We start from the raw sequence: 16,850 nt of genomic DNA on the forward strand, positions 1-16,850 counted from the left end.
GGTATAAATATAATAAATAAATAAAATAAAAATAAGTACCAGCGATTACAATATAATCTAGTGTTTTTTTAAAAAAAACTTTTCTATTTGCTTGAGATATGGGATATTAAGACCTATTCCAGAACAGCTGACTGCCGAGGACATATGAGCTGGGTGCATTCTGTGACATTTTCGCTCGATGGGTCTTTATTTCTGACGTCTTCTGATGATCAGACAATTAGAGTAAGTTAACCTGCTTCTTATTTATTCATTTTGATATTTATACCCCACTCTTCTTCCCTACTTTATCCATGCAAGAGCCACTGTGTGTGAAGCTCAAAGCACGTTAGGCTAAGAGCGTGGGATTGGCCCAAGGTCATCCAGCAAGCTGCCATGGCAGAGTGTAAAGTCGAACCCAGATCTCCCATATCCTAGTCTGACAGTCTGCCCACCAGGGCTTTCTTTTGTAGAAAAAGCCCAGCAGGAACTCATTAGCATAATAGGCCACACCCAACAGCAGAAATTCATTAGCATATTAGGCCACACCCCTGACAGCACAGCTCATTGGCATATTAGGCCACTCCCCCATGTTACCAGAAGTGTGCTCATCCAGCCACACCCACCTTTTGCTTCTTATTCTGTTTACTTTGTTGTCAAAACCCAGGGCCTTTTTTTGTAGCAGGAACTCCTTTGCATGTTAGGCCACACACCCCCTAATGTAGCCAATCCGAATGAGTTCCTGCTGTTGGGTGTGGCCTATTATGCTAATGAGTTCCTGCTGGGCGTGGCCAACTCGGGAGCCAGCCGGAACTCCGTTCCTGTGCGTTCCTGCCCAAAAATAGCCCTGCTGCCCACTGTGCCATGTTATGTGTGCTGGAACTGCTCTGCATATTTAAAAAACGGGCAAGATTATGTGATTAACTGGTTGACTCCCCTTGTTTCCTTGTTGCACTACTGCAATCCAAGATACGTATTTCTTGTGAGAAATCATATAAATCAAGATGGATAGCCATGTTAGTCTCTCTGTAGCAATAGAAAAGAGCAAGAGTCCAGTAGCACCTTAAAGACTAGCAAAATTTGTGGCAGGGGAGGAGCTTTCGTGAGTCACGAAAGCTCCTCTCCTCCCCTGCCACAAATTTTGTAAGTCAAATAAAGAATTATGACTGTCAAAGCATTCATGTTACTTTGGCAAATTTCGATAAGACTTCCTTTGCTTTTACCATCATTCTTACTGGAACATACTGTTGCAAATGATATAGTTGTTCCTGCTAAATGTGTATATTGTCTCAATTTTAGCCATTGTTTTATTAATGCACTGTTTCTTAGACTTACGGGGAATATAACTTTACAAAGTAACCCATTTTCTTATCTGAGTAGGAAGGCAGGATATCAGTGCAATGAATATAATTAATGACGTTTTTATTATCAGATGCTCCTCTGGCCAGAGGCACTGTTGCTATGTGCCATATTAAAATTCTGCAAAGCAGTACAATAAAATAAAGTAAACATACTAAATCAGCACTCAAGCAGCACTGTCACTGTAGACAGTATACTCAGACATTAAAATCAGTGCGCCATAGTAATTGCAGAGCCAGAAAACAACACAGCAAAAAAAGCAGTAGGCAGTAAAAGCATAAAAAAGCGTTAAATGAGGAACGGTTGTCTGCTAGCAGAGGCCTTCCAAAACAGGAACTTCCTCACCTGCTGATAGAAGAAGAGAAGAGATTGGACGGCTTCAAAAGGGAATTAGATAAGCATATGGAGCAGAGGTCCATCAGTGGCTATTAGCCACAAGGTATAGATAGGGGCTCTGGGGCAAGTGATGCTCTGTCTTCTTGGTGCTTGGGGGGGGGGGTCAGCAGTGGGAGGGCTTCTAATGTCCTGGCCCCACTGATGGAACTCCTGATGGCACTGGTATTTCTGGCCACTGTGTGACACAGAGTGTTGGACTGGATGGGCCTTTGACCTGATCCAACATTGGCGTCTCTTATGTTCTTATGTTCTTATGATTTATACCCTGCCCTTCACTACCCAAGGGAGTCTCAGAGCGGCTTACAAACTCCCTTCCCCTCCCCACAACAGACACCCTGTGAGGTAGGTGGGGCTGAGAGAGCTCTGACCGAAACTGCTCTTTTTCAAGAACAGCTCTGACAGAACTATGGCTTGCCCAAGGTCATCCAGCAGGTGCAAGTGGAGGAGCGGGGAATCAAACCCGGTTCTCCCAGATTAGAGTCCGTGCACTTAACCACTACACTAAACTGGCTCTCTACTGGGGGACAGTGGGGGGCTGTGTAGGTTTCCTCTGGCCAGTGTAAGTGCCACCAAGAGAAATACCCTGTTCCTAGTCTTTGCTAACTTCATTGGGACAAATTATGGGACGTGCAAGTTGATACCCTCCCTCTTCTCAGAGATCACAAAGAAACGCATGAGAAAATTACGTCCATTAACGTGATTGACTGTGCACCTGCTAATTTTGACGTCAAGTAGCTTAATATGTGAAAGTCAAGAAAGTTGTTTTTAGAATGCATGCAAGTCCTGGATTTAAACTTCCAAATTGTGCATGTGTTCTTAAAAGTGTGGCTTTGCAGAACTTGTGCCTTTTGCCTTTTAACAGATTTGGGAGACAAATAAGGTGTGCAAATCCTCTGCTGTGGTGTTAAAACGTGAAATAGACGTTTCGTTTCCGGGTAATGAAGTGATCGTTTTAGCCATTGACAGTCTGAAGCGTCTGCAGGTAATTTTGCTTCCGTTGAAGAACGTTATGAATTTGGTCTGACTTTGGATGTCATTTCAGCTGTGAGTTTGGTGGGTACTGATGAATAAATGATACTTGTGCATATATAAAGTGCGTGAATAGTCTTTCACAGGATTGTTCCCAGTACGAACGCACAAGCCGTTCCGAGTGGCGGTTTTATACATAGATCATGTTTGGAAAACTGCACCTTAAGGATAAGCCTAGACAGTATTCTGCTAATCATTGGCTTTCAGTGGAATCACAAATAAATCTGTAGTCAAAACACACTAAGTACATGCAGCAATAATTATATAGAAACCAAAGTCAATAATAATAATACAAATTTGTTTGTGATTCCACTGGCTGTTTTTCTGGAGCTCCCCTTCCTCTTGCTTTATTCATTGACTTTTGGCATAATACAGTCCTTGAGAACTTGTTCACCTGAAAAGATCTAAATCAGGGATGTCAGACATGTGGCCCAGGGGCCGGATCAGGCCCCCCGAGGGCTTCTGTCAGGCCCGCAGTGGAACTGGCTGTCTTCTGCTTCTTCCAGTTCTGCTGTTGCTGCGTCATCGTAGGTTTGCAGCTTACAGATACACACCTGAACAGCACAGTCAAGATTGCAACAGCACAGGCATTTTAGTGCAATAATTCAGAGCAAGAGGTGTCTGTTATTCGACACTGTTAAATGAACAAAATATTGCAAGAGTGCTAATGTTTTAAGCATGTTTTTATTTTAAGTAAAAAAAACCCCCACCTTTGTGTTTCTGTCCTTTATAAAGTTTATATCTCCGCTACCTGGCATTACATTTTATGACACACATGGCCCGGCCCAACAAGGTCTCATTCATGTCAGATCCGGCCCTCATAACAAATAAGTTCGACACCCCTGATCTAAACATTAACTTTTAAAATTTAATTATCAAATTTATATCCTGCCCTCCCCAGGGCTCAGGGCAGCTAACAACATACATCTCAATGTATACATTAAAAACTCCATAATAAGCATAAATAAACTTTTCAAGATTCGTACTTTTAGCAAGTTAGTATTTTGAAACCCGTCAGAAGTGTTAACTAACTTTGAGTTCCATGCAGTGCATCTTTGATAATGATAACCAATCTTGAATGACAAGCAGTGGACTTGCATGCCCCAGGTGTAGTGGGGGGGTGGCAATTAACATTTGGATAGCCTCAGGGCTATTTTTGGGCAGGAACACACAGGAACGGAGTTCTGGCTGGCTCCCAAGTTGGCCACGCCCAGCAGGAACTCATTAGCATAATAGGCCACACCCAACAGCAGGAACTCATTAGGATTGGCTACATTAGGGGTGTGTGGCCTAACATGCAAAGGAGTTCCTGCTACAAAAAAGGCCCTGGGTTTTGACAACAAACAAGGTACACAAAATAAGAAGCAAAAGGTGGGTGTGGCTGGATGAGCACACTTCTGGTAACATGGGGGTGTGGCCTAATATGCCAATGAGCTGTGCTGTCAGGGGTGTGGCCTAATATGCTAAGTTTCTGCCGTTGGGTGTGGCCTATTGTGCTAATGAGTTCCTGCTGGGCTTTTTCCACACAAAAAAAGCCCTGATGTTTTCCTTATTTTCTGGCAAGGCATAGGGTTGTCAGCCTCAGGGGTGGGACTGGAGTTATCCTGGAATTACAACTCCAGACAACAGAGATCAGCTCCCCTGGAGGAAATGGGTGCTTTGGAGGGTGGACTCAGTGACATCACATCCCTGCTGAGCTCCCCCCGCCGAACCCCGCCCTCCCCAGGCTCCACCCCCAAATCTCCAGGAATTTCCCAGCCGAGAACTGGCAACCCCTAGCCGTGAAAGGGAATTATTTTGCAGATTATTTGCAGTAGTCTCAGGCCACAGGAAATAGGTGTACAGGATGTCGTTTTAAATGTCCTTTATGTTTTAATGCTTTTTCATTATGTGATTTTATATGGTTTTGTTTTTATTGTACTGTTACTCGCCTTGGGGTCCTGACTTGGTCAGGAGGAAAAGTGGGCTTGTAAACATTTTAAAATAAATAAATTGTCATTTTTTAAAAAAATTCCAAACTTCAGCAGATATTACAGTTTACATACAAATGAGCCTTACATGAATTTCCACTAGACTCAAGTTGTATGGGTAAAAACCTGTCCAGCTTCATAAAGAAAAGCTTTCAAATGTGGCCTGTTTGATCATTCCGCCGATCTAATAACTTTATGTAAAACCTTCATCTTTTTCAACCGCTTCCACTTTATGTAGAGAATGAGACGGGGGGGTGGGTGGTTCCATAGACTTTTGCCGTCTCTTGACCATTGAAGAGTGTTAATACAATAATAACACCCAGGTATGTGTTGCATTGTAGCTAATTAACGGATGCACAGGCCAAACTCTGTATCAGACTGGTCCACAGGAGCATTTCATTTGTTGCTGTTGCCTGAGTGAAGATCTGCAGATGGCTGCGTTTGGAGACAAGGATGGGACAGTAAAGGTAACATGGCTGAGTTTTTGAATGAGTAGCTCAGAGCCATTGTGAGCATTTCAGGCATGATACAAAAGATGAAAAAAACAGACACACAGGATCACAGTTATCCTTAAAGGAAATACAACAAAACCACCACTGTGATGTGATGGCTTAAGGCATTTAGTAAATCTTTGCATCTACACAGATGCTCCTAATATAAATAGAAGGTAAAGGTAAAGGTTCCCTTGCTCGAAAGCCAGTCGACTCCGACTCTAGGGTTGCGGTGCTCATCTCCGTTTCAAAGCCAAAGAGCCAGCGCTGTCCGAAGACGTTTCCGTGGTCATGTGGCCGGCATGACTAAACACCAAGGTGCACGGAACGCTGTTCCCTTCCCACTGAAGTGGTACCTATTTATCTACTTGCAATTTCTTGCTTTCGAACTGCTAGGTTGGCAGGAGCTGGAACTAGAGACGGGAGCTCACTCCGTCATGTGGCACTTGGGTCTCGAACTGCTGAACTACCGACCTTCCACAGCCTGCAGTTCAGCGTCTTAACCACTTGAGCCACCGCAGCTCCTAAATAGCAGTTCGAAAGCAAGAAATTGCAAGTAGATAAATAGGTACCGCTTCGGTGGGAAGGTAACAGCGTTCCGTGCGCCTTGGCGGTTAGTCATGCTGCAACAACAAACAGTACAGCACACAGCAAAAAATAGCAAGGGACAACAAGAAACAACTATGAGCTGAATCACCTGGAAAGTAAATCCAAAAGGAGACTTCAACAAAGTGAAACGCACACGTTATCAGAAATGAATCTATACATATAATCCATCATTGGAAAATACAGAAGTTCACAGGATCCATAGAAGGAAAAAAAACAAAGTCCATAGTAGATATCCAACACTTTTCCTAGGTAGTATGCAGTGTTTCAGGCTTCTGGTCCTTCCTCAGGAACAAAGAACAACATTAGGAAGTCTCATTCCAGTTTCTTTACAGGACAATACTGTTCAGTTTCTTTATGGGCCAGGTCCCCTAAGCTTTAATATGCACCTCTCAAGGTTGCTTCTATGTAAACAGGACCAAGCATGCCTCCGTGTTTGCTTAGGAGACCTGGCCCATAAAGAAACCGAATAGTATTGTCCTGTAAAGAAACTGGAATGAGACTTCCTAATGTTGTTCTTTGTTCCTGAGGAAGGACCAGAAGTCTGAAACACTGCATACTACCTAGGAAAAGTGTTGGATATCTACTCTGGACTTTGAACTTCTGTATTTTCCAGTGATGGATTATACGTATAGATTCATTTCTGATTACATGTGCATTTCACTTTGTTGAAGTCTCCTTTTGGATTTACTTTTGCAGGTAATTCAGCTCACGGTTAGTCATGCTGGCCACATGACCACAGAAACGTCTTCGGACAACGCTGGCTCCTCAGCTTGGAAATGGAGATGAGCACTGCCCCCTAGAGTTGGATTTGACTGGCTTTCGAGCAAGGGAAACCTTTACCTTTACTCATTTTATACAATAGTTATTTGTTATGCAGTGCCTAGTATTTTTACAGTGTGGCTCTATATATGTAGGCACTTAAATGTAGTATGTTAGGCTCTATTACCAATGCGATGAAATATAGGAGATCAACAGATGTCTAATATATCGGGTTGGATTCAGCATTTCTCTGTACAGGATGAGTTCAACAGACCGATTTTTATGTGAACTTGCTTTGTTCACTAAAGCTTTGTGTCTGATCATAATGATATTAATGAAGGAAAACATATAGGTCATTCACATATAGGTTACTTTTCTATTTGGTGTAGTGGTTAAGTGTGCAGACTCTAATCTGGGAGAACCGAGTTTGGTCCCCCACTCCTCCACTTGCAGCTGCAGGATGACCTTGGGCAAGCCATAGTTCTGTCAGAGCTGATCATGAAAGAGCAGTTTCTGTCAGAGCTCTCTCAGCCCCACCTACCTCACGGGGTGTCTGTGGTGGGAAGGGGAGGGGAAAGGAGTTTGTAAGACGCTCTGAGACTCCGAGTGAAGGGCGGGGCATAAATCCAATCTCCTCCTCCTCCTTATCCTGTGTCTGTAGATCAGGCGTCCCTGACCTTTTTGAGCCTGTGGGCACTTTAGAATGGTGGGCGCCAGCCACAAAATGGCTGCCACAAGATATCTGCCGCAGAAGGTGAAGCCAGCCCCAAATTGGTTGCAAAAGCTTTCCTCAGTCATACAGTGGAGGCTCTTGTGCTGTGGCGGCAGCTGCTGCCAAAATAACATTTTTAACAGTCCGCACAGCCAGACAAAAGCCCCACTTTCTAAAAATACTTGGTAGGCACCAGGGAAGGCAGCAGCAGGCACTATGGCACCCAAAGGCAGGGGACCCCTGCTGTAAATTATTCAGGAAACTTGGGTTCCAGGAGGCACAAAGTTGGAGCCAGTTTGGTGTAGTGGTTAAGTGCATGGACTCTAATCTGGGATCGATTCCCCACTCCTCCACTTGCACCTGGCTGGATGACCTTGGGCAAGCCACAGTTCTGGCACAGCTGTTCTTGAAAAAGAGCAGTTTCTGTCAGAGCTCTATCTCAGCTTCACCGACCTCACGGGGTGTCTGTTGTGGGGAGGGGAAGGGAAAGGAGTTTGTAAGCCGCTCTGAGACTCCTTTGGGTAGTGAAGGGCGGGGTATAAAGCCAATCTCCTCCTCCTCCCATTTAGCTATTATGCTTTTTAATTTAATGATGCAGAATGTGCTTAAAGTAGCTTTTTTATAGCTTATTTATTATATTTATTGATTTGCTTTTTCAATTTTTTTTCATTGCCTGTTGTGACTGTAAATAGACTCCTTTCAAAGCTCCATTGTCTGGTTTCTTTTTTGAAAAGGTATTGAGCCTATCAAGTGGGAAAATTGTAAAATGCAGAAGTGGACACCGGAAGGCCGTACAGCGTTGTCAGTTTACTTCTGACGGGCAGACGCTTCTGTCAAGCTCCGATGATTCTACCATTCAGGTGCAGAAATGTTTCAATGGCTTTTTGTTACGGTGTAATTCCCCCCTGAATAACATGGGTGCGGTCCAGAGGCACGTGTGCTTTGCTTTGAATTCCAGGAAGTCAGCCAAAGGGGGTTGATTTGATTCCATTTGACTCTCTGCAGCCAATTCTACTACACACTGGCTCCAAAGAACTACCAGTGGGGAATTGCACTATCTGCACCCCCAGATAGCTGTTTGTGAGGGAACTCTGGGGAATCCCGCACAAGAGGCTGCAGTAGGAATTGGGGCTCAGCAGAACTCTTCCCACTTTCCCTTCTCACATGAGCAGAAGTTACTGTTTGCTTGTTCAGCAAGAGGTGGTTTGGATCCAGCTCTGTTTATTTAAAGAAGGAAGAATCGCCTACAACAGTTCAAAAATCAAAGGTTATTTAGTGTGAACATTGATGCTTGCAAACTCCTAAAACTGCAAACAGATTTCCAATTACCTCATTTTCACTCATTTTAACCCAAATTTGCTTTTGTTGGAGTAATGTACGCGGACCGCCACCAGGGGTCCGTGGCTAAATTTAGGAGCTTGGTTCCCAGACGCAAAGGGAACCTCGGATCCCAGACCACCTTGTGTCCACTAATAGGCCTCTGGCGGGAAATTCAAACCCTCCTTCGGGGACCCTGGGTTTACTGGGTAGTGTATATATAGTTGGCCCTTGCAGGGCCAGTCTGTCGGTCTTGTGTGTGAAGTATAATAAGCGCGTCTGAAAGCATGTCGTAGTCAGAGTCTCCATGCGGCGAACCCAGGACTTTACAGTTGGGTTGCTCTCTTGTGAGTGAAATGCACTTAAATCCCGCTGACTACACTGGCACAAGACTTTAGCTTAAGTTTGTGTTTTTCAAAGGCATGTGTGTGAAAAACACACATTTGTTGTGTTTGAAAAAACACATTTGTGTTTGTGTGAACAACTCATTATCATTCTCCGTTCATAAATCCAAGGGCAGTGAAGTCCAAGTCCTTAGTCAGTGGCTATACTTCAAATATCAGAGCTGGGGAGTGCAGCTGTACCCGTTTGCAGTCAATAACGAAGCACCTCCATATTTCATAGCAATAAACATAAATTATGTTTGTATGTAAAAGTAACAATGACAGATTTAAGACGCTATTGCTAGAGCGCTAGCTAGAGCGCTGGACAGTTCAGTGTGTCTCAATAAAAACGTACGAGGGTGTGATCGTAATAAAGCAATATCCAAAGAGTGAGAGGAGAGCATTACACTGTAATGTGATGTTTTCTAATGGGGAAAACCATCACCTAGTTTGAAACCAAAGCATCAATCTTGTCACACCTTATGAATAAAATAATTCAAGCATATGCCGCAGCGGAGTCATCCAGTCGCTTTAGAGACGGAACAGTTATTGCCATGATGTCATAATAAGCGGCCATCTACAGGTTGGGTCCAGCCAATGGTGAAAGGCGTTCCCTCTGATGACCAAAAAGGCTATGCTGGGGGATCATGGGACTGGCACGGGCAAAAGCCTGTGGGGTGGGGGCTATAATAAAGGGGAGAATTTGGCCAGACAGAGTGAGCTGGCTGGATTCAGCCTTGTGTGTATCGTTCACTTGAATAAAACGCCTCAGGAGGCTTCCCCCCCACCCTCTAGAAAGAAAACCTGAAAGAGACAAAGTCAGAGTTAAGGCAAGAATCTCCCTACCTTGGAGAGGAGCTGTGGCTCAATGGGAGAAAACCTGCTTGGCGTGCTGAAGGTCCCAGGTTCAATTCTCAGCGTCTCCAGTTAAAAGGATCAGGTACAGGGGTCATTTCGTAGAAAAAGAGGTGCCGGAGCTCATTAGCATAACTTATTTGCATATGCCACGCCCCTGACATCACCGGAAGTGTGTCAGAAGGCAATACCCACCGCTCAGGCTCCACTGGACTCTTTTGGATTGCTAACTATTGGGGAGGAGGGAGAGCTTGTACCTGAAGGCGGGGGGGGGGGGGGCGGCTCTGCAACTTACCTGGCTGCTTCTTGCTCCTCGTAGCCCGACTGTGGGCTGCTGGGGGCAGGGAGTGGGGCTTGTTGCATGTGCCCGCCCCCTGGGCTCCTTACTGCCGGAGCTCCGCTCCTGTGCGCTCCCGCAGGAAATGACCCCTGATCAGGTAGTAGGTGATATGAAAGGCCTTAGCCGGAGGCTCTGGAGAGCTGCTGCCAGTCTGAGTAGACAGAACTGGCCTTGATGGACCAGTGTTCTGATTCCGTATACGGCAGTTTCGTATGTGTGTGTGTAATCCATTTTCCTGTCTCTTAAAATCAGGTATGGAACTGGCAGTCAGATGACTCTATTCTCCTGAAAGGTCATACAGAATCGGTCAAGAATTTCCGGCTTCTGGAAATCTCCAAGCTTCTTTCGTGGTCATTTGATGGGACAGTTAAGGTACATAAAAGCCAGCCTATTGAGAGCTGAGATGGTTGTCCATTGATGGCTTAGCAGTTTAATTATTTTGGTGTGAGGGCCAGTTTGGTGTCGTGGTGTAATGGTTAAGTGCACGGACTGTAATCTGGGAGAACTGGGTTTGATTCCCCACTCCTCCGCTTGCAGCTGTTGGTGTGACCTTGGGTCAGTCACAGTTCTTTGAGATCTGTTCTCTCAAGAGCAGTTTCTCTCAGAGCTCTCTCAGCCCCACCCTCCTCCTCCTCCTCCTCCTCTGTTTTTTTCTGTTTTTGTTTTTTCCAAAAAACCAAATGTAATTAATTGGTCACTGGCCTATATTTATTTATCCACTGCATTTATATCCTGCTTTGAGTGTCATCCTTGTGCAGGGCTAGGGCTTATTTATTGGTCTGTGGCCCCCCCTCCCCTGTACAACAGGGCTCAGAGCGGGTAACAACAGTGATCATAAAATATCTATAAAATTAAACTATTAAAATAATACTTGCAGTAATACTAACAGCTAAAAGATGGCAGAAGAAGGAAGCACAACCTCTAGTGCTCCTTATCCAAGGGGGAGAAAATAAATATGCTGCAACTAATCAGAGATTAGGTGAAAAACCCCTGACACAGAACAGGGGGAGGGAGGGAAGAAGGGGAGGCCAGTCCAGAATGGAATCATTACTGCCCTCAGCCGTAAGCTGTGCAGAACATCTCTGTCTTGCAGACCCTGCAGAACTGCATCAAATCCCACAGGGGGCCTGGATCTCACTCGACAGAGCGTTCCACCCGGTTGGGGCCAGGGCCGAGAAAGCCCCGGTTCTGGTCAAGGACAACTGGATACTTTTTGGGCCAGGGATCGCCAGAAGGTTGTGATTCATTGAGCGTAGAGCTCTTTGGGCGGTGTACCAGGAGAGGCAGTCCCAAAGGTGTGCTGGTCCCAGGCTGTTTAGGGCTTTAAATGGGCTTTTAATCACTGCAGCTGTTTCGTTTTCTTGTGTTTTGTGTCTCTTTATCAGAGTAACCTGCCTCAGTAGCCAGACTGTCTGAGGAGTGTGGGAAATAAAACGTGTAAAATGAATGAATAGCTGCACCTGAAGCTAAACCTGCCTATATAAAGCAATAAAATGGTGCAGCAACGTCCCCGCCCGCCGCCGCCCGCAGGGCTCTTTTTGTAGCAGGAACTCTTTTGCATATTAGGCCACACACCCCTAATGTAACCAATCCTCCAAGAGCTTACAGAGCTCTTCTTACAGGAGCTACTGTAAGCTCTTGGAGGATTGGCTACATTAGGCGTGTGTCGCTTAATATGCAAATGAGTACCTGCTACAAAAAGAGCCTGTTACTATTTAACTTTAAAAAATAACTATCTGTGGCTGAATATTTCTGATGCGAAGCAAAACTTCGAGTTGTGTTCCTTTAAGAAGCTTTGTCCTGCAGAATTTTTCATTGGAACTTCTTCGTATTTGCAGCTCTGGAACATAGCTACTGGAGAAATGGAGAGAGACCTTGCTTGCCACGAATATGCTATTCTTTCTTGTGCTGTTTCACACGATGCCACCAGATTTTCTACTGCCTCTGCTGACAAGACTGCCAAAGTTAGTAAAAGCCTACAGCTTAACACTAACATTTGTATGCATATAAAATCTAGGGCACGATCCAGCCAAAGAAAAACATTTTCATATCTTCTTGATAAAGTGGGAGAGTTATAGACATGCCTAAGTCTCTGCCGTTCGAAGCAGAGGGGCTTAATCCTTAAGTATTGCTGGGTGCCTGATCAGTCCAAATTTCTCTGTTTTAAAGTAGTCAATAACCATTCTAAATAAAATATAATGACTTGAGCCATGCAGGATGTAATGGGGTCTTGTGTTTTCCCCATCCCAGTTCATCCTTAACTCCATCTTAGAACATAGCACCTCCAGGTTGGCTTATGTCTAGGGTGCTGGTTATTGCTATAACCTAGAGTTTGTATCACAGGATTCAGGCAAGAAATGCCCTGTTTTCAGACCTTTGGCAGATGTACCGTAATAATTGTGTAGGAGATTCCAGCTCCCCACCCCCCCAAAAAAATGTCTGTTCAGTTAGATGAGGTCCAAATGTCCTCTGTAGCTATAACGTGCAGGATGTTTGAACTGAGTAGTGCTGAAATTTAAATGGATTTTTATGTTTCACAATTCCAACTCTAGATATGGAGTTTTGAAAGTTCGTCTGTTCTTCACATATTAAGCGGCCATGAAGGTTGTGTGAGATGCTGCACCTTCTCCCTTGATAATGAACTGCTGGCCACAGGAGATGACAATGGAGAAATACGGGTAACTACTCTTTTTTGTTACTTTTTAAATGATTTGTTTAATAGTTTAATGTAGAAACGTTACTGGCCTGTATCCAACCAACCCTACATTCTGGAAACTTAAGAGAACACGTTTTCTTAAGAGGAGGCACCAACTTCCTCTAGACTCCCACATCACCCACATGCTGTTCCGAGGAGTCCATTGACACCTCCACCCACCCACCCCCACCCCCGGAGCAAACTTCCAGTTCTGGCTTACCAGATGTCTTCATTTCCTTGCTTCATTTCTTGTCCGCCTTTCTCTCAGAGATTCAAGGCGGATTACGTGTGATCACAATATACTGTTCACTTCAGAGATAATACTACAGTTAAGTTTCTTATCTTTTCTCTTAAAGAAGGATTTTTAATCCTACAACAATGATAAAGGATAGTATGAATAAATGTCAGAATGGTGCACTTAGCCTGAATATTTGGATAACTTGTGGGATTCTCAAGAAAACTCAAGACACATACATGCCTAGATAGTAGAAAAGAGCAAGAGTCTTAAAGATTTAATAAAATTTGTATCAGGACAGGAGTTTTCGTGAGTCACTGAAGAAGTGAGCGGTCACTCACCAAAGCTCCTCCCCTACCACGTATTTTGTTAGTCTTTCAGGTGCTACTGGGCTCTTGCTCTTTTCCACTGCTACAGATAGACTAACACGGCCACCCATCTTGATCTGTCTACATGTCTAGGTAGTTCAGGTATAAGATTAACACCAAGTTTCATTGTGAATATTTCTGATGGCATGCTGCATGCACATTTTGTATTTTTCGTGTCTCAGATTTGGAACGTCTCAAGAGGCGAGCAGCTACACCTCTGTTCCCGTACACCAATAGATGATGGCGAATCAGCACACGGAGGCTGGGTCACAGACCTTTGCTTTTCTCCAGACAGTAAGATGCTTGTTTCTTCGGGGGGATACATTAAGGTAAGCACAAGAAGAAAGTAGACATATTTTTCCGAAAGAATTTGAGGAAACGGATAGATACCTGATTGTATACATGTCAACGGCGGCAAGGATATTATATGCCAAATACTGGAAAACTCAAGAAACACCAACCAAACAGGAATATATTAATAAACTTTTAGAAGCGGCGGAAATAGATACATTAACTATGGAAATGAGAGGCACGAAGAAATGGACATTCCAAAAAACTCTGTATGATTGGTATAATGTGAATGGAGTTAAAGATTAAGTTGATATGGCAAAAATAATATTTGAGTATGTAGTAATATATAATAATGGAATTAGAGAATATTAACAAATATTAGAGAATAATGAAGCGATGGATTAGGTGTAGCAACAAACTGTAACAAGTCTCTTGGTTTATATGTTGTTTGTTGTAGTGGTTTGTGTCTGTGTTTAGGATTATAAGAAAATAATAAATATGTACCTTAGGGTACTTTCAAAAGAAGAAGAAGAAGAAAGTAGATAGAATACAATGGGTTGGATCCTGTCTGAATTCCCCACACAGAAGGATAACCTCCCCTGCCCTCCTCCCCCAGCAGCCCCAGATGCTTGGGGAACAGAGAACACACACGCAAGCAACATTGGGGGGGGGGAGTTAGTGGGTTGCCATAGGAGGGGTAATTGCCCTCTCTCTTGCACATGTGGGTCTTTTTGACAAACCAGGGTAGTAGTGTTTGTTTTTTCCTGTTTGTTTGAAAATACCATGTGTGAAAATTTAAACAGTTCATTTAAACAGTTCATGGATCACTGTATGGGTAGTTGCTTTTGGCTGCATTACGAGAAGGCAGGACTCATTGGAAATGACAATAATGCTGGGAAAACTTGAAGGCAGCAGGAAAAGAGGACGACCCAACATGAGATGGATTGGTTGAAACAAGGAAGCCACGGCCCTTATTTAATGTTAGGACATTTTGAGGGTCATTAATTCATAGGGTCACCATAAGTCAGAAACGACTTAACGGCACGTAACACACATAAATTACTCTTTGGTTATAAGTAGAAACTACATCCCAAAGATACAGGATAAGTTTTAAAATTTCAGGTTGTATCAGAAAAGTTCTGAGCTGGCCTGTTCCGAAACCCTGAAACCAGAGCCTGGCAAAGGCTCACACTTGAGTTTGCATTTATAGAATTTGTAGGCTGGGGGCAGACCTAATTCTTGTAGGTGTGGCTATCAACCTGCCCCCGCTCTCTTGGGCTTGGTTGCCATGGGGACGTAGGGGCGTGAGAAAAATGTCGACTTTCACTTTTGGCAGCTTGCAGTTATCTTAGTTGGCCTGGGCACATAACCTTGAGCCCCAGTCCAGCCTGGCATCATCTTTCCCCTGGGTACTATGGGCCATTGTTTTGGCAGGCCCCTAGCTTAGGTGTGATCGGCCACAGGCCATTAGGGACCTGCTTGATTGAGGTATAATTGTTTGCTTCACACGCTTTTACTCAGGTCTAACACAGAATACGTAACCGTTTGGATCCTATCACTGTCTCAATAAACTTTCTATTCTTTGAATGATTGTTGTTGGGAACTGATTTCTCCAGGGGTCTGACAGTTGCCTATAACATGCTAGTATTCAGTTTTCAAATTTAGGTTATTTCTGACTGGGAACGTTTTTCTCTTCCTTGCAGTGGTGGAATGTGGATTCTGGCCAAGCCCGGCAGACCTTTTACACCAATGGCACCAATCTGAAATTCCTCCACGTGTCTCCAGATTTCAAAGTGTGTGTGACTGTCGATAACCTTGGAATCCTTTATGTGCTGCAGATTATGGACTATGGACTATAAAACAGGATCAGACGGCTTTTGAAATGGCAGTATTTTGAGCCAGAAGCAAGTTCCACAGACTTTCACGCACTCATTTCAGCTGTGAAGGGATCTCATGAGTTATACGGGTCTGTTTGCAGGACACGTCGGTGAACGTTTTCAGATCAGCGTAAAGTTTACCTTGTGTTTGGTCTAAAGTGCGAAGGATTTCCCACTGTTATAATTGAGAAATGTTTCGACAAACTGTTGCACTAGTGATCATCAAAGGCAGCTTAATAAGGGTGCATAGTACAGAACAAAGTTTGAGTCCAGTGGCACCTTTAAGAGTCAAGGTATAAGCTTTCGTGTGCAATCTATACAGAAGATGCGTGCATCCACACAAAAGCTTGTACCTTAAATAAAACTCTGTTGGTCTTAAAGGTGCCACTAGATGCAAATTGTGTTCTGCTGCTACGGAACAACACGGCTACCCACCTGAATCTGTGTGCATGGCACAATCGTGGATCCAGTGGCAAATTCTTCCAAGCCATAAATATGATACTGTAAAGTGGCTTTAAACTGCTTTTTCACTTTCTGCAATTTTTTCTTAAGTCATACCGGGGAGGGGAGGTGTTAAAAAGAATCTTGTTGATCTATTTTTTAAAAAATGATTTTGTAATAGCTTTGGTATACTATCTCTGCGGTACTGGGCTTTTCGATTATTCGCAGATATGCCGCAAGTTACCTCCTGCAAAGCACCAGCAGAAGGCATTGACCATCAGCAGTCTTCCTTGCCTTTCCCTGTCCCTGGAGCCATTTCCAAACCCCGGAAGGCTTATTCCCGGTGTCGAAGGGCACGTGTGGACTAAGAGTCATGCAGGCTGTGGGCCGTGGCAGCGAGGAGGGGAGAGAGAATGAGGCCACCCTTTCTGACTCTTGCTTGAGCAGAGCTCTGCTGGAGGAAGAAAGAAGGGACTTCAGACACACCCTTCTGCCTACAGCCCCAAACCTCATGCAAGACCCTCAAGCTTGATAGTAAAATTTCCTCTGCTTGGGACAGGTTTGTTGGGAAGGGGTGGCAGGGAAGGACAGTCCCATTTTTCCTTTGGCCTGCAGACTGCAGGGTCCAGCCCTGTGTATTTTCAGTGAAGAGGCATGTAAACTAAAAAACTGATTTTGCAGTTGGAGAAATTGGAAGTAGTTCTATATATTCAAATCTTACCATTTTGGAAAAAATAAACCCTGTAC

The 16,850-nt window shown here is 44.1% G+C and overlaps 1 protein-coding gene across 1 annotated transcript in view; it reads left to right on the forward strand.

Moving 5' to 3' along the window:
• APAF1 (apoptotic peptidase activating factor 1) overlaps positions 1-15,977 on the forward strand; it is a 51,476-nt gene extending 35,499 nt beyond the window's left edge. The window contains exons 19-27 of the mRNA XM_015421246.1: positions 97-222; positions 2,594-2,713; positions 5,072-5,197; positions 8,036-8,161; positions 10,449-10,568; positions 12,035-12,160; positions 12,749-12,874; positions 13,677-13,823; positions 15,489-15,977. Of these exons, the coding sequence (XP_015276732.1) occupies positions 97-222; positions 2,594-2,713; positions 5,072-5,197; positions 8,036-8,161; positions 10,449-10,568; positions 12,035-12,160; positions 12,749-12,874; positions 13,677-13,823; positions 15,489-15,644 (1,173 nt within the window). The 3' untranslated portion in view covers positions 15,645-15,977. The remainder of the gene's footprint in view (positions 1-96; positions 223-2,593; positions 2,714-5,071; positions 5,198-8,035; positions 8,162-10,448; positions 10,569-12,034; positions 12,161-12,748; positions 12,875-13,676; positions 13,824-15,488) is intronic.
• The last annotated feature ends 873 nt before the right edge of the window (positions 15,978-16,850 follow it).

The sequence above is a fragment of the Gekko japonicus genome, unplaced genomic scaffold, assembly GCF_001447785.1.
Source record: "Gekko japonicus isolate JY-2015 unplaced genomic scaffold, Gekko_japonicus_V1.1 scaffold644, whole genome shotgun sequence".
NCBI classification, from domain to species: Eukaryota; Metazoa; Chordata; class Lepidosauria; order Squamata; family Gekkonidae; genus Gekko; species Gekko japonicus.